Below are 18,463 nucleotides of genomic sequence, written 5' to 3' on the forward strand. Positions count from 1 at the left end.
CACTGCTACCACCTTCTTCCCCACTGGAAACCAACATCCCTACCCTACTGCTGCTGCCGGAGCTCTTTCTTCCACCATCTACAACCCTCTTCTTGCATTACCGAGAAATACTACCATCAAGGGTGGTGTTGGTGTTTTGTAACTACCGAGAACCATCGTGGTTCTCCATCTTTTGTCATTGACCGGAGAAGGCTTCCATTCACCACCCAAGACCACCTCCCCTCGTCACTCTCCCGCATTTCTCACTTCACTGGTGATGATGACCACCAAAATCAATGACGGCAGTCCCTCTGCCTCCTCCTGTCATAACCCACCACCATTAAATGTCATCGTCACTCCTGCTTCCCCATAGATCCTTGTCGAACACCACCCAATTTCTATTATCTTTCCATTTCTGCACCTGGTGCAACCTAGTCAACGGGTAGATCCCGGTTTTCCTTTGTTCTTTATTTTAATCGATTCCGAATTTGACAAAACACCAAGAAAAAAAAAGCTTGGTTAGTCTTCTTTCTCACCGTGATCTGATGGATCTTCCTCTTCTTACCTCAAACTTGTCTATCAAGTGTTCGATATATTGCCAAAGTAAGTCGTGGGTTCAAAGGATTTCAAATGCAATTCATAGACAATAGTGCTTATTCCTTATATCAAACAACTATAATTTTGGGTTTGTTTTCAATTCAAACACAAATATCATTTCCTGTACCATTGGTATCATTCTGTCACAACTAGGAAATTCGATGTCTTGTAAACATTTAACAATGATAACAAATGTAAACCTACAATGTGAAAGCATGTAAGATGCTTACTCAATAACAACAAAATTTCAATCAAACACTTCATACATGCATTGCAAGTAGCCAACAAACAATTGGAAACCCTAGAAATCCTTGTTTGAGTCCATTTTGGACTAGGATTTCCTTATTAGGCCCAATGGACCAATAAGTTGCCGATTTGACTATCATGGGCTTAGAACTCTTGAATGGGCTTTAATTTGGACCCACTTTCATCTATTTTAATATTTTGGGCCATATTGGGCCTAGAATGAAATAAAATATTTGAATGGATCGTATTGGGCCATAATTAACCTAATTTAGCTCTAATAGGTCATAAAAATCATATTTATATTTATTTGGGCCAAATATCACTCAACATAACCATGAAATGGGCTTAAGCATACAAGGCCCAATCCTTTTCTTTTCGCCTCTCCATTCTCGGCCCAAACCCCAAAGGAAAGGGGGAGTTGACTTCTCATGGCCACCTCATTTTTACATAATGGTATTCCATGCAACTTATCCCATGCCTCCATGCACACATTACTTCAAGACCTCTCTCTTCTCCTCTCTCTTTCTCTCGGCCGAAACAACACCAACACACACACACACACACACACTTCACTCAAAAATCCACTCAAGAAACTCTCTCATTTCTTCACCAAATTTTCGAGATTAGGAAGCTTTCCAAGGAGATTTTTCACACAAACACATCATCTAAGGTAAGTTGATGTTAAATCCATAATCTAGCTACTTCATTTCATTCAAAAATCATCTCTTAATTCATTCAAACTCATGATCTTGCACCTTAGAAGCATCTAAGTTCGAGATCCTCCAAGAAAGGTTGCTAGGATCGAATTCTTCTTCATCTTTTCCATCAAAAATCGAAACCACACTCAAGGTGAGCTTCATACCCCTTTCTTTTCGGTTTTCATGAGTTGTATGGGGGAGAATACAAGAAAATGTGTAGATCTATGTGTATATGTATGTTATGTGTGATTTGATGCATGTATGTGTGTGATTTCATGTGTTATGTGATGAATATGTTAACCAAAAAGGGTGTAAACCCGAGATCTAAGACATGAGAAAGGAAATAAACATAACTTAAGCTATTTTATACTAAAAAAGTCAAGAAAAATAAGTTGATAAGGTTGTGATGAACATACTATAACATAAAACCCATTTTTGGGCTTAAAATGTCAAAAATACAAACTTGGGGTAACACGTCACGGTTTCTTGAAGGTTAAAGAGATTCAAAACAGTTTCTATAAATATTTTTCTGAATGTTAGAAATTTCTAGGGACTAAAAATGTAAAATTTTAACCTAATGGGCTAATTATGGGCTTCTCGGCCCAATAAGCCTCAAAATGTGAAATTTATAAGTTTAAGGGGCTGGAAATGCAATTTTCTGTAAAACAGGGGGTAATTAGCATAACAAAATGTTTATAAGGTTCAAAAATGCTTTTCATTACCAAAAAGGACTAAATATGCAAACTATTTAGATTTTGTGTCAAAACTGTAAAAGTTGTGAAAAATGGGTCCTTAACCGAAAATCCCTATTCTAGAGGGGCTGAAGCTGTCAACCAGATAAACTTTGGGTTAAAAACGTGTTTTCATCAAATAAATTATACCAAAGTATCAAGAAAAGTGTTTTAAGGACTAAAAATGAAATTCTTTTATGTAAAAGGACCAAAAGTGTTAATTTTATAAAAGGAAGGAAATGAAAAGGACCAAACTCCATTTTCAAACAAACTAAATCAATAATTCAAATACAAGATCCACGACTATTGACGAAACGGAAAACAATTACACTTTCAACAACAAATATCGTTACAAAACAAATTGATTCGGTCTCGAATCAATAACAAAACAAAAATCGATAAATCCATGCATTTCATTAAACACGCAATACTTATGATGAACTAACTTACAAAACTTTGGGCTTAGAAGTTTCAAATCATGTTTGTTGGGCCTTGCTAGCCCATCAACATGATCTTTGGGCCCAAAGGGAATATGCTTTCGTGATATTGGGCCTTCTATGACCCAATTCCACGTAAAAGGACTTTCAATAGCTCTAATGTGTTATTGGGCCCTAATGGCCCATTAGTACTGCTAGCGAGGTCGAGAAGTCAAATGCGAGTGGGGCCAAGTGTCTTTCGCATTCCCGATAGCCTAGAATAACTCATGGAAATAAAGAGACTTCGTACTCTCCTATCTCCTCGGTTGTTGGGCTTATGAGAAATCAAAGTAACAGATTCAGGACGATAAACAAGAGTAATAATGGTGGGTGGATTAAGTGAGTAGTAATGGCCGACGCCTTTAAGGATCGCTCGTAAACTGTAGTTATAAACAAGTCATTCTCTTTAATGCGTGGTTATAACAACTCACAACCCTAATTAATCCAATGCCACCCGGGTAATCAAAATCATTCGGCGTATTGGTATAACAATAGACAAGTCACCGTATTTTTTTCTGTGATGGGAAAACATCGGGTTTTCCCGGGAAGTTCAACAATTTCACTTGCGTGATTTATACAAAAGTTCAACAATTATACATGTTTTTAAAAATCAACAAGCATATATTCACAGATCTTCACACTTTTTATAAACAATGATATTTTCAGAAAATATCGGATTTTCTGGGTTTTACAAACTACACCAAATCATTTTACTACAACATTACTTATGAACTCACCAACATTTCATATGTTGACGTTTTTTAAAATAACTTGTATTCTCAGGTAACAGGTAAGCCGAAGAATAAGTACCAAGTTATGTCATGGTGTTTTGCTTAGATTATCTATCGAACAGTTTATGTTATGAATTTGTAATGTCTAAAGCAATGTACTGAATGTAAACAATATCAGTTGTAATATTTCAATGCATGGTGATGAATTATGTTATGATTCATGTATATTCATTGTGATGGTATTCAATTTAAGTCACAAGAGCCCACGGACGTCTCCGTCGTCCGGTTCGGGGGTGTGACACATTCTCATTACAACTTCAAATGAGATTTTTGAGGAGATTCATAGACAAGTCGAATCAACAATAAAATCAAGGAATGAGGTTGGGTAGAAAATAGAGCAGTGGAATTATGAGATTTCCGTTGCTGGTTAATCAGTTGGATATGTTTCAAGAATACAACTTTGTTTGACCTATCCCACCGAATATTTCATTCATATCTGGTCTCTGTGTTGTTAATCTATCAAACGAGGATGATGGTGAGGATGGCGATGTGGTTCCAATGGTGCTTAATTTAACAGATTCTTATGGTCGGAAACCAATTTCGATTTCATCAAATGGGTTTTCTTGTAAAACACATAGTAAAAGGTGCCACAACCGGAAAATTTGGATAAGAACAGTACGTATCATCAACGCCTCTACATTTCTACATTTTTACCGAACATTTGTACTCCATCATAACAATGGAGGTTGAATTATAAGGACTTTTGGGGTGTGATTCTTGAAGCAAGAAATGTAGTAGGGAAGGCTTTTATTGTTTCCTTTTGTTCTGGTGCTCTCACGGGGTATCTTTTAACTGCAAATGCTGCTATCATGGGGTTTCTCTCTACCTTGCTTTCTGATTTGTAGGTTGAAATCAAGAACAAGGATGGCGATGGTAGTGACTCTCAAGAGAGTGAAGGAGATGATAAAGCTTTGGGTGGATAAGGGCCTAACCCGTTTCTTTATTGAGAGAGAGAGAGAGAGGTGGGACCCCTTTAAATTTAACGTTTTTTTCTTTTTTTTTTCAAAAAAAAATAGAAAACCTTATAAATGGTCGTTGAGTGTTGAAATGACGAAAATACCCCTCACTTAACAGTAGAAAGCTAACGGCGTTAGGCGGAAGGACCATTGTTAAAAGTTTTGAAACCACAACGACCATCTGTGAGGTTTTTTGAACTTAGAGATTAAACTTGATATTTTCGAAAACCACAGGGACCATTTTTAAAGTTTTGTCAATATAATATAAGCCAAAACAATAAAAAGAAAAATTGGATGGGTAGACTTAAGAAAAAACCTAGACAAAATTGCAAAAATGGTCCCTATGGTTTGTCAATTTCTATGGGTAAATTTCAAAAAAAAGTTTACTAGCAAAAATAGTCCCTATTTGATGGTTTTGTTGCGGTTTTGGTCTCAACCTCGTTAAGTTTAACAGCATGGTTGTTAACTTTTGGCAAATGACGGATTTACCCCTAGGACCATTTCTGCAGTTTTATCTTTTTACCAAACTACAAGGACCAATTATGCAATTTTTCTTTTTCATTTTATTGAATTATTAAATAATTGAATTATTTTTTTCTTTTTAACTTTTTTTCTTATTGTATTATTTTTTGTTGGATTATTATATATTAATAAATATTATTTTTTAATATATTATATTTATATATTAATAAATATTACTTTTTTATTATTAATTTTTTTAATTATTTTTTTTGAATTTCTTCTTTATTGCATTAATTCTTTTTTATTGGATTGTTATATATTAATAAATATTATTTTTAACGTATAATATTTATCTATTAGTAAGTGTTACTTTTTTGGATTATTAAATTCATTTAATTAAATTTTTTTAATTTTTTTATTTCATTAATTCTTTTGTTTGGATTAGTATATATTAATAAATATTATTTTTAATATATTATATTTATATATTAGTAAATTTTACTTTTTTATGTTATTTTCTGAATTGATTTTTTTTAAATTTTTTCTTTATTGTATGAATTTTTTTATTGGATTATTATATATTAACAAATATTATTTTTAGCATATAATATTTATCTATTAGTAAGTGTTACTTTATTGGATTATTGATTTCATTTAATTTTTTTAATTTTTTATTGCATTAGTTCTTTTTATTGGATTATTAATTTAAATTTATTATTTTTATTTATAATAAATAATATTTATTTTATTTTATTTTAATTTCTTTCTTTATTGTTTTAAATAAAAATACCAAACACTCCGGGCCAACTCCTCCATTTGTTGCATTTTACCACTTTTCGTCGTCGTATCATCTCGTTGGAAATCATCGATCATCGACTACATTCGGCCATTCTTGACAAAAACTACACTAGTTGACTACCCACACAATGTGAAACAAACCCCAGAAAGCATACTTCCTCCAGCCGACTATTCATTACAAATACAACCATCGATGACGACAATGTTAGATCGAGGGTTTTCCGACCACCATAGCCACTGCAGGTGGTGAAAAAATTATAGAACTCGTTATTCAGTAATCGTTCGGTCGACCGCCAAACAACGAATACTCAAATTTGGTAATTCATGTAGAAATAATTTTAGGGAAATTATATATGTCAAAATCATAAGTTTATTGAAATATATAACAAATTTAGATATATGTGAATACATAAAAACTAAAATACACATGATGATCTCACATCGTGAATAATTACTGAACTTATATATTTATATGTATAGTAACAGGGTTGGAGACGACCCGATAATTGTTTGTTATGACAGAGTGATGGTGGTGGTGGTGTCCAAAATATGTTATCTTCCAATATTTAAAATAAATTAGAGAATGTGGGGTGGTGAGATTTTTTGGTATTTTTATTTGAAACAATAAAGAAAGAAATTTAAAAAAATAAAAACAATTAAAAAATATTATTTATTATAAATAAAAATAATAATCTAATAAAAAAAACTAATGCAATAAAAAAATTATAAAAAAAATAATTAAATAAAATTAATAATCCAATAAAGTAACACTTACTAATAGATAAATATTAGTATATGCTAAAAATAATATTTGTTAATATATAATAATCCAATAAAAAAGAATTAATGCAATAAAGAAGAAATTAAAAAATTAATAATAAAAAAAAGTAATATTTATTAAAATATAAATATATTATATTAAAAATAATATTTATTAATATATAATAATCTAATAAAAAAATAATACAATAAGAAAAAAGTTAAGAAGAAAAAAGTAATTCAATTATTTAATAATTCAATAAAATGAAAAAGAAAAATTGCATAATTGGTCCCTTATAGTTTGATAAAAAGATAAAACTGCAGAAATGGTCCCAAGGATAAATCCATCATTTGCCAAAAGTTAAAAGCCATGGTGTTAAACTTAACGAGGTTGGGACCAAAATCGCAACAAAAACATCAAATAGAGATTTTTTTTGCTAATAAACTTTTTTTGAACCTTACCCATAGAAATTGACAAACCACAGGGACCATTTTTGCAAATTTGTCAAAAACCTATGACATGATAGTTCCCAAGTTTTGTGACCTGCATACAAAAATGGGAAGAGAGCAGTGGCGGAGTCAGGATCAAAGTAAAGGGGTATCCCAAATTTTTTAGGGTAACCAATTTTTTTTCCCGGGACTTGGGTTTCCTGGGTTCGGTTTTAAACCCAAATCTTAATAGAATCCTTAGCTAACCTCAAATCTTGTTATATAAACATGAAGTTGAAGTATATTTTGATACTTAAATCGATGTGAGACTCAAAGTAGATATCAAATAAAACATGAGCATAACAGATTTATATAATAGAAATAAATGGTTGAGTTTACATGTGTTTAGCGATGTGGGATATAATAGATGGGAAAATAAAACAAAAATAATCAAAGAATATGTAAGAAGCAAGAATAGAACTCAAGACTTTTACTTGAATAAGTCAACACCTTAACCAACAAACCAACTGTTTGTTTGTGTTTATAAGTGGAGGGATGCGTGCGTGTATATATATATATATATATATATATATATATATATATATATATATATATATATATATATATATATTACAAAAATTACACCGATCCCCTTGGATCCGCCCCTGGTAGAGAGAGGAATCGAATATAAACCTCCCTGATGGTAAACAAAAACGTCTCAGAAAACTACAAACAATCAACTTACACTTACCGAATATTAAAATTATTGTTCACATGCAAATTGTTAGCAATAGTAATGTAGATGATCGATCACCTCTTGAATGGTTTAATGTTGAACGTACATGAGATAAAGCATTTAAAAGAAGTTATCTTCATATTATAATCTCACGTGCTATGACTTTTGGGGTGTCATATGTGTTGCATAATGATTGAGCGGAATTTGGATACACCTGAAAACTATTTCTAGATCTAGGTACGATTTGACAAAACTAGATGCTTTTTCCAATTTGTATTTGATATAAACTACTCGGTATTATGACAACTAATAGTTACAATTTGTATAATGAAGTCATATAACAACATAAAAACATGAAAACTTTAAATATTTAAAACCGATTTATAGTATGTTAAATAAAATCTTTTAAAATTTTCGTTGGAAGTCTTTTTAATTCAAGCTTTTTTAAAAATTTAAAATCTTTTAAAAGAACTAAAAAGACGAGATTGACTAGTATTGGATTTACATCAGTTATAGATTAAAATATTTTTATGATCAACGGTGGAGAATCCTAAGCTCAACGACTATTTTCTGGCCCACCAAGAAAAGTGATCAGACGGACACGTGAAAAGTTTTAGGTTTAACGCCGGTGGATCGACCCTGTCTGTTGAAGTCAACAAAAGGGTGCACATCGTATCTATGGCATCTTCATCGCAAACTCTTTTTGCTCCCCTGCGCACACTCAAACGCACTTCTCCAATTCCATTGCCGGCACGATCTCCGTCGTCGTGGATTCCGGTGACGAATCGATCGATCCTCTCTTCCCCACCGCCAAATCACAGTATCCAAGCAATCGGCGCCACCCACTGCTCGAAAAGATTCAGCTGTTTGAAGACAAAAGCGTCAACGTCTGCGAACATGGCAACTGAGAAGAAGAAAGTACAGGTATTTGATTCTGAAGAAGCTCTATCGGTGTCTCTTGCAAAATACACTGCCGATTTGTCGGAAAAATTCGTCAAACAGAAGGGTTCCTTCACGGTGGTTGTGTCTGGTGGATCTTTGATCAAGTCGCTCAGGTAAACGTAAAAAAGAAGCATATTTGTTCTTACTGAATTTGGGACTGATATTTGATGATTGTTTTTGAAATTGGAATTAAAGGAAACTAGTGGAAGCACCTTACATCGATTCGATAGATTGGGCGAAATGGCATATGTTCTGGGTGGATGAAAGAGTGGTTCCTAAAGATCATCCAGATAGCAATTACCTTCTGGCATTTGATGGTTTTCTCTCCAAGGTATGTTTATCAAGATTATCAATTTGTATATGAAAAAAAAAAAAAAAAAAACATTGTCCTGTTCTTGTATAAATTAGTTTCCAATTTGTGTTGCTCAGGTGCCGATTCCTCCTGGAAATGTGTACGCCATTAACGATGCCTTATCAGCAGAGGGTGCAGCTGAAGACTACGAGACCTGTATCAAGCATCTGGTTCACAACGGGATAATCGCCACATCTGAAACAACCGGGATTCCAAAGTTTGATGTTATGCTATTGGGTATGGGCCCAGATGGACACGTGGCATCTTTATTTCCTGGGCATCCTCTACTTGAAGAGAAGAACAAGTGGGTTACATTTATCAAGGAATCACCAAAGCCACCACCAGAAAGAATCACATTTACTTTCCCTGTAATCAATGCGTCTGCAAATATTGCACTTGTTGTAGCTGGGGCTGGTAAAGCACATCCAGTGCATGTGTCTCTTGGAAATGGTCAACATTCTGAGGTTTTACCTGTTCAAATGGTTTCACCTGAAGGAGACCTAACATGGTTTTTGGACAAGGATGCAGCTTCTAAGCTCTAGCTACTCAATGTAATGTTTTGCTACCTTTATTTAACAACAATGTTTTTAAACTTTTCTTGTATTGTACCCTACATTGGTCATTTTAGGACCAATATCCCGGAGCTCTGAAATAAAAGATACAAAATCTTTCAATCTCTACTAAAGACCATATTTTGGCATCTTCCAATTGTGTATGCAAAATTCAATAAATGGATGTATATGTGGTTTGAAACAAACATCTACAGTTCTCCAAAATGGCATAATCATTCTCGCAATGATTATGCACCTTTTTAAAAGATGATCGGTTCTTTTATTCACTACCTTGCAATTCATTTGGATGACATAATGGAGGCTGAAAAAGATGATGTTGAAATTGTGTCACATAAGCAATTCTTGGACAATAAATAACTAACGAGAAACCTGTCCTCACAACATATTCATCTAACAAATAACCAAAGTCACCATGTTTTTAATAGACATAAATATTCTCCATAAATTAAAACCAACACAACACAGCACAACACACCATCTAAACCTCAAATAATGAAAGGGAAGCAAGCAAGCTCTCTCTTTCTCTTTCAAGCAGACTTCTCTTTGGTGTAAGATCTGACCACAAAAGCCAAACCCAAGATCACAAGAGGCACGATAAACTGTAATATCTTAATAACAAACTCCGAAGTCTTGTCATGATTGTAGTTGCTATCAGCAGGTTTAACATAAGCACGCTTCTTGGGAACAGTTGCCTTGTCCACCTCGCCAATGTAATATTTGTGCATCATGCCTCTAGCATCATCACTGTGTCCCACATCCTCAAAATCGTCGGTTGCATCTTTCCCTAAAATCATGCATACATCATTTATCAATACATGAGATTTTCATCTTCATTGGGTCTGTGTGTAATATTTCATTCAATACTTACCAGTTGCTGCTAGCAGAACTTCATCGCCTCCAGGGTGGTCCTCCATAAATGGGGTTACATCATAAACCTATTGACGTTTAGATTCAGTTTAGGTTCAATAAAACTCAATCACCAATGAAAGCAAGGAGATAAACATGTTTAAAAAAAAAAAACTGTTGCTAACAACTCCAAAATCAAACAATAGGAGCACAGATGATGAGTGATAACCTTATATGATACCTAGATTCAACTCGGAGTCAAATCGCAAAAATTTACTATAAAAATCAATAAAGCTCAGATCGTATCAAGCTATCAAAGCACAAAAGCTTAGGTATAAATCAGCGAAGTCAAAAGCGAATTAGAAAAGATCTGACCTTTCCGTCGATAACGAGCCAGCAATCCTTGGTTTTGTTGTGTTTGATAACATCATCGAATACGAAATGTTTGGGATCTGACGCCATTGAATCTGCAACTAATCAATAAGTAAGATTCGATCTTTAGTTGAACAAAAGAAAAAGAAACCTGTAATCGATCTAAAAGAAATGGTAATTAAAAGGAATCGATCTACTTACGAGAGAGATTATACGCCGGCCGGACGAAGGGTTTTCTTCTCTATCTCTCTCTCTCTCTTCGATAGGAATCAACGGTGAGTGGTCCTAGTAATTTATATGCGTCCACACTCCACACTCCAAATACTTGACTCGAGAGTATTCTTATCGTGCGTGAAATTACTACTTTGACCTCGAAAAGAGTTTTGCCTTTGAATCTTTTAGTAAATTAAAATTTTCGTTTTTGGAATATGCTTCTTTAAGCTAATACAAAGTTCATCCTAAATCTCTCAGCTGTAACAATCAATAGTCGGTGTATAACGAATAGGACCTTGAATTTTGAGATAAGATACCGAACATGAACATAAATCACATATGGACCACATGTGTTATAAGTTATAGGACAATTTGTCATTTTACTATCTCAACTTTTCATCCCAAAATTAATTCATATCGATTTTTTTGGCATCCCCAATTAAAACCCAAAATAGATGGTGGAAATAACTATGGGATGTAACCACCAAAGTTGGTATGCCATAATTGATGATTACAAATCGAGGACCATCGGTTCGATTAAATGGTGGACAATACTTTCCTTCAAAATTTAGAATCAAAAGTCGACTTAAGTGTTGTTTGTTTAAAAAAATATTTGTAGTTTTTTTTTTGGCATGTCTTCAGAAAAAATATGGAGTCTGCAGTCTTAATATTATTGTTTTTTTAAAATGCTACTAAAAAACATATATTTTTTAAAACTTTAAAAAGATAGTAACTTAAAAAAGTTACATTATTGAAACTAAATTCATACAAGTGAAATAACACAGACTTTTGAATCTCACTATGTGAGTAACACCCTCTCCAAATATGTTTGACCTTCCAAAAACAAGTTAAATAGCAATTTTCAACTTATTTTTTGTTAAATTAAAGATGTTTAGTATACATATTGATTTGAAACCGCAACCAAACACATAAATGGACAACAAATAACATCTACATCCTACTATAAACAATTAATTTTGATCACTTATGTAAACTCTCTTAGGCTGATGGTGTAGTGTCACACTTACCACGACGCACATCAGCACCACCTAGGAGTTGTCACAATTTCTCTAATTTTTGTCATTTATATGACGTGGGTTGTCACACTTGTCATATCAAAAAAAAAATTAAATAACTAATATAAAAATAAATATTTCAAACATACTATTTTTTTAACTAAAATTTCATTTAACTAGAATAATAATTAGGATTTATAAATTAAGGGTTAATTTTGTAATTTCAGAAACTATTTTTATAAAGAAAATTTAGGGGGTATGTTTTGTTAGTAGACCAAACCCTAGGGACCTTTTATATCAAATCTTGAAAAACTTGTTATCTTCTCCCTGAATTTGGATGCAAGTTTTTTCTTTTTTTTGTTCACTACAACTCATTTAATCAAAAACTAATCCCTTCTTTCTTTCTATTTTCCCTAAACCATACACTCTCTTTCATTGGCACATTTCCACCGAATTGTCGAGCCGAACTCGACATGTCGAGGTATCCGAATGACTTACCGAGACCACTACGAATAACCTTAATTTAAAATTGGGTATGTTGACCTTTTACGGTCAAACAATACAATTTTCATAGAAAACAAAAATCAAGACCTAGGAAGAGTACTATTTTTAAGATTCCTAAACCACCTTGACCATTATTATTAATTCATTACTGTTTACGATATAAACAATCTTTATATCTATGGTCCATTGTGTTATATATTATTATATCTATGATCCTTCATTTGTGTATTATTAATTATATTATTAATGATTTTGATTTTTTGTATTATTAAATATAAATAATTCAATCGTTTACAAACAAATTTTACATGTGATCCTTCATTTTACAAATTATTATCCGTTCTAATTTTTATATAATTTGCATATTATTTTTAATATATATTAAAGATTCATAGTTATGAAAATAATATAATTATATATTAGTATCAAACAAAGCCTATTTATTTTATATAATTTCAACTTTTTTATTTTTTATTTTACATATGAAAATTGAAATGAATAAATCAAATAATGATATATTCAAATATTAAATTCATAGCCTTTCTTCTCCTTTGATATGTATATATTTTTTAAAATCAGTATTTATATTTGATTAATATCTATTAGAAAATGGCATAATTCAACTAACAATAATAGTTTACAAACGAAAAGGAGATTGCATCCCTCGACCCCACCTTCAAAATTTCTCCATTCTTTTGTCCCCGCCCCCGCCTTCGAAATTTCCAGCATTTCAACACCCGTCCCTGCCACGAATTCCTGGATTACCCCTACTTCCGTTTCCCCATCCACAATCGATTTTGAAATATTTTTTTATTGGGCCAAAATAAGTTGTTTTTTGGGCCAAAATAAGTCATTTATAACATAATTTTACACGTTAAAAACAAAAATGTTATCACATCTTAAAAACGTTATACTAACAACTTAAAACATTATTTTTGTTGATTTTTGGAAGTTCAAAATCTTTGCTATTGTTTATTATATTTGTGTGTGTGTGTGTGTGTGTGTATATATATATATATATATATATATATATATATATATATATATATATATATATATATATATGTTTAAGTTATTTTGTTTTTACTAACTATTATGTGCCAGAATACACAGATTTGGACCGTCGGATGGAATAGAATCAAAGGTCTTGATATGAGGGTCTATGATATTAGAATAGGATAACATGTACCATATAAACATACAAATTTCAGCATAAGGGCATTTTAGTCAGTTAACCTATATTAAAAAAGAAAATTTTTGGATTTTTAGGAATAATTAATTCATTTATTTTTAAAAATTTGAATATTTTAAATTAATTCAAATTTAAAAATCCGATTTTTTTCTGTCAGAATGATAGAATGCCAACCATAAACTAGTAAATATATTTTTCGATTTTATTATATCAGAATGACAGAATGTCAATCATAAACTAGTAAATACATTTCGAAAGAATACACAAAATCGATTCTTGAACTAATAATATACCAAATAATTACATTGTATGATTGTAATTCATTGAATAATAACAAACATTCTGAAAGAATAACAAGTATAATTCTTAAAAAAATAACAACATTCTTAAACAGTGAGTATGATCATTCTTTAATTCACTCTTCAATCATTTATCATCAGGTCTTCAAGTCATTTCTATCAAAAATTCATTGCCAAATAATTTGTAGTGATACACTTATAACAACTGCACATAAAACATACAAATAATTAATTACAATTCTATCATAATACAACAATAATATTCTTACAAAATAAACTATTCTTGCATAATGGTTTTGAATATTCTTAAAGAATTTGTATTATCAAGAACATACCACTATAGTTAAAGTGCCTCCTGCTTCATCTTTAGAATCTTTGGCTTCAGCCTCCATCTCCAGCTCATAACCACTATAGTTAAAATGAAAAAGCAACCAACATTCTATTTCTAATTCATCTATTTTATTAACTCTATAAAAGGGAATAAATGGATGGCTTACCCTTCAATGACCAAGCTCAATGCCAGGTTTACCAAAAGTGACTGTGTAAGCCCTACTTTGTCAAGAATGGATGTGAGATGTGTGTATGGATGCTACACATTCAGCTTAAAGTTTAGAGTTGTCAAAACCATTTGCTCAGCTTCAAGCACTCATTCTCGGTATTCATCAAACCAATCCTGTTTGAATAGTTAGTTGTACGTTAGATAAAGTAATCATACAAAGTAATATAAAAAGATTGAATGATAATAGAAAGTTTAACAAGTCACCATGGGGAGTAAATAGCAGAGCACATTGAAATCCTGCTAGTGGAAAATTTCAAAGGACACTTTCAATACATCATTCAGAGGGCAAAGTGTCTCCTCCGACCTTGTAGCAAGAAAAAGAGCAACAGTAGCAATCAGCTGCAGCAAAATGTATAAAGATTATCTATTAAATTCTATCAGATAAAGATTACATTTTGAAAGTAGAATAGAATAATAAAGGAAATAAGGCCTATATGCAATAAGTATTAACATCTAAGATACAAAATTTTTTTGACCAAAGAGAAATGATAACTTACAAATTTGTCATGCGATGCATGAGACCCCTGGACAAAAAAACGGTGGCCTAGAACCATAGCAATTCCAATAGTAGTTTGTGGACTGTAGTGAAATTGAAATAATGTTAATCTCAAACAAAAGAATAGACGAAAGTTTATGTTATTGCCTAGTTTCAAAAATGTACACAAGTAAAGTATAAACTAAAATGTTTTGCTTACAGATCAAGACGAATTCCAAGGTACTGAAGAAAGCACAGTAACAATAGCGCAAATGAGTTTCCTGTAAGGCGTCAATTCCATATTTTCTAGAAGGAGAAAACCTCTCAATCTGATCCCTTGACATCAATTCAACATTGTCATCTTCAAATCTTGTTCGATCACGTTTATAGCTAATGGATGTGGAAACTTTAAGATTTCCATCAGGAAGAGGGAATGTGATCTTGGAGCACTCGCAGCACGAGATGATGATGATGATGAGGGATGCAGGAGCGTTTGTCGATGATGAAGAATGTGCTCTCGTACACACACAAACACAAGTGGGGTGAGAGAAAAAGAACGACCGTAGATAAATATTGGAGAAATTATGGTAAAAGTCAATACAACTAGATTATAGGAAATATTTATGGAATTTATATATCAAATTACTAAATCACTCTTATTTATTTATTTATTTTATTATTTCCTAAATTCCTATTGGTGCATTCATGCACACAATAGCTGCTAGAAATATTTGAACCTAGTTCTCCCTCTCTCTCTTACTCTCTCACTCTCTCTATCTCTCTTTATATATATATAGGCCCCAATGAGGGGCTCAGAACGAGACTGCCTATCCCCGTCACCGCCCCTAAAAATTAAAACGGGGGTTAATCTTGCCCCCGCCCCGGCCCCCGTCCTCAACTTTTTTTAACAAATATCCCCCATATGGGATCCGGGCCCCACAGGTTAGGGGTCAGACAAAACTTTTTGACATCCCTAATTAGGATATGGGCTATAATGCGAAGCATAACCATCAACACATTTCAGATTACAGTTACCATGGAAAAACAAGATGAACATGTCTAATTAATATGTGATTTACATAAACATAAATATATTTATAGTAACAACTGAACATGTCTCGTAATTTAACTTATCAAACGATGGCAAAAACTCTTGCCAACTTATTTCATTGCTTACCCAGATTGATATTCAAAATTTGATACGATAAAATGAAATTTGGGGTAGTCTGTTTATAATAAAAATATTACATATCATATGATTTAGGTTTAGCGGATTGAATTATGTCATTGAACTGTGTGTCGTATAAGTTTTTGAATTATGTGTTGTTGAATGAGAGATCTATTGGAAAATCTTTATGTTTACGCCTCGTAATCAGTTTAGTCTTTATCTTTTTTTAATGATGAGCATGGGCGGGTACCTACCTTATTTGACGAGAATCGGAACCAATGGTTCCTAGAAAGTTAGAACCGCAACCTGAACTAGTCTACGCAGTTCTTAAAATTTTGGAACCAGTCTCGGAACTGGCGGTTCCGAATCCAAGAGCAGGTAACCCGGTTACATCAATTTTTTTTTAACTTTTATCAATAAAAACGCAATTTAGTTCGATCAAAAACATATCAACTCGGATCAAAGACTAACAAAATTGGACCAATGTACTCTAAACTAGCCTAAATAACACACACACACACACACACACACACACACATATATATATATATATATATATATATATATATATATATATATATATATATATATATATATCGGTTCCGACGGGTACCCAGCGGGTAGCGGTTCCGAGGCGGTTTCTGTCCGAAAGCAAGTACCCAATTCTGATGTTCATCCTTACTTTTTTAGTCAATTAAGTTCCAAGAACCATCGATTGTGTTCATTTTTACAATTTTATCAGTAAAATGTCAATAAATCGGTCACCAACAGAATATAATCACTTTTTTGCAAATAAATCCAAAATATAATATATATATATATATATATATATATATATATATATATATATATATATACATACATACATATATATATATATATATATATATATATATATATATATATATATAATCTTATTAGCTTGGCATATTATTTTGTCTAACAAATTGTATTATCTTACACTAATTTTATGATATTATCTTTGTCTAATAGATGATATTTATTATCAAAATAATTTTTTTTCTTATAAAAATAATCGATTTTATAATAGTGTTGTCAAATAAATTGTATTGTTTTACACTAATCTTATGATATTTTCGTGTTGTATATTACATTAATCTTATGATATTTTCCTTGTGTGACAAATAATATATATTATCTAATCTTTATGTCTAACGAATTTTATTATCATACATTAATCTTATTATATATATTCTTTTTTTTTTGACATATAATATATATTATGGAATAACATTTTTCATCTAAAAATAACCGGTTTTATAATATTTTTGTCAAATATATTATTATCTTATATTAGTCTAATAAAAATGGTTCCTTTTAGAAAAAAAAAAAACTATTTTCGTAATAAATCTTTTCTGTATGACAAATAAAATACCATAAGATTAATGTAAGATATCAATCTTTTACGTATTATAAAAATGGTTATGTTTATAAGAAAAATATATTTCATAATAGATATTATCTGTCAGAAAAATAAAAAATCATAAGATTGATGTAAGATAATACAATTAGTTAGACATAATTATTATAAAAACGGTTTTTGTAGACGAAAATAATATTTTCATAATATATATTTTCTATCAGACATAGAAAATATCATACGATTAGTGTAAGATACCAATTTGTTAGACAAATGTATTATAAAAAACTGTTATTTTTAGAAAGAAAAAATATTTCATAATAGATATTATTTTCAAAAAAATAAAACATAATAAGATTAATGTATGATAATACAATTTGTTAGACATAAATATTATAAAAACAGTTATTTTTCAGAATAAAAATACTATTTCCATAACATATATTATTTTTCAGAAAAATAAAATATCATAAGATTAATATATAATAATACAATTTGCTAGACGAAAAAAATATTAAGATATTAAAATAATATTAAAAAATAAAAAATATAATATATCTTTAATAAAATACTATATTTTGTATTTATTTGCGAAAAAATCTTTATATTATGTTGGTGACCGATTTACCGGTAAAAAGGTTAAAATGTAAGATCTCAAATCTACTGATAAAAATTTTAATTTTTCAAACCATCAAATCTATACAACCATATGTTTTAAAACCAATCAGAGTAAAATGTATCTTTCAACATCAGAGTAAAACGATAATAATCAGTGCGAAAAAAAAAAACATCAATGGATGTTATGCGGTCAAGTCGGGTCATTCCCTTTGAAACTGGAAGTACCTAAAAATATTCAAACCACAAAGCCGTAAGCATGAAGCTTAGTGGGTTCGCCAAGATACCACATATCATAC

The 18,463-nt window shown here is 31.4% G+C and overlaps 2 protein-coding genes and 1 pseudogene across 3 annotated transcripts; 1 reads left to right on the forward strand and 2 right to left on the reverse strand.

The window, feature by feature from the left end:
- Positions 1-8,281: 8,281 nt before the first annotated feature.
- On the forward strand, positions 8,282-9,628 carry LOC111903406 (probable 6-phosphogluconolactonase 4, chloroplastic). The gene is made up of 3 exons (XM_023899182.3): positions 8,282-8,713; positions 8,796-8,931; positions 9,030-9,628. The coding sequence occupies exons 1-3, from the start codon at positions 8,337-8,339 to the stop codon at positions 9,492-9,494; spliced, it is 978 nt and encodes a 325-aa protein (XP_023754950.1). The 5' UTR covers positions 8,282-8,336; the 3' UTR covers positions 9,495-9,628.
- A 250-nt stretch (positions 9,629-9,878) lies between these two features.
- On the reverse strand, positions 9,879-11,098 carry LOC111903407 (cytochrome b5). Of its 2 annotated transcripts, none has more exons than XM_023899183.3 (4): positions 10,944-11,098; positions 10,746-10,843; positions 10,393-10,459; positions 9,879-10,308 (listed from the first exon to the last, which is right to left on the reverse strand). In XM_023899183.3, the coding sequence occupies exons 2-4, from the start codon at positions 10,830-10,832 to the stop codon at positions 10,052-10,054; spliced, it is 411 nt and encodes a 136-aa protein (XP_023754951.1). In that variant the 5' UTR covers positions 10,833-10,843; positions 10,944-11,098; the 3' UTR covers positions 9,879-10,051. The 2 variants fall into 2 exon arrangements, with proteins under 2 accessions (XP_023754951.1, XP_023754952.1); XM_023899184.3 differs by having other exon boundaries at positions 10,746-10,837; positions 10,944-11,095.
- A 3,064-nt stretch (positions 11,099-14,162) lies between these two features.
- LOC111903419 (cyclin-T1-4-like) lies at positions 14,163-16,844 on the reverse strand (annotated as a pseudogene).
- Between the last annotated feature and the right edge of the window lie 1,619 nt (positions 16,845-18,463).

The sequence above is a fragment of the Lactuca sativa genome, chromosome 8, assembly GCF_002870075.4.
Source record: "Lactuca sativa cultivar Salinas chromosome 8, Lsat_Salinas_v11, whole genome shotgun sequence".
Lineage (NCBI taxonomy): Eukaryota > Viridiplantae > Streptophyta > Magnoliopsida > Asterales > Asteraceae > Lactuca > Lactuca sativa.

Bases quoted from the DNA above. Each gene is read 5' to 3' on its own strand.
- LOC111903406 (XM_023899182.3), top strand. From the start codon at position 8,337: ATGGCATCTTCATCGCAAACTCTTTTTGCTCCCCTGCGCACACTCAAA. The intron at 8,714-8,795 runs GTAAACGTAAAA...TTGGAATTAAAG, and splicing joins TCTTTGATCAAGTCGCTCAG to GAAACTAGTGGAAGCACCTT. The intron at 8,932-9,029 runs GTATGTTTATCA...TGTGTTGCTCAG, and splicing joins TTGATGGTTTTCTCTCCAAG to GTGCCGATTCCTCCTGGAAA.
- LOC111903407 (XM_023899183.3), bottom strand. From the start codon at position 10,832: ATGGCGTCAGATCCCAAACATTTCGTATTCGATGATGTTATCAAACAC. The intron at 10,460-10,745 runs GTCAGATCTTTT...AAACGTCAATAG, and splicing joins GGCTCGTTATCGACGGAAAG to GTTTATGATGTAACCCCATT. The intron at 10,309-10,392 runs GTAAGTATTGAA...GCATGATTTTAG, and splicing joins AGTTCTGCTAGCAGCAACTG to GGAAAGATGCAACCGACGAT.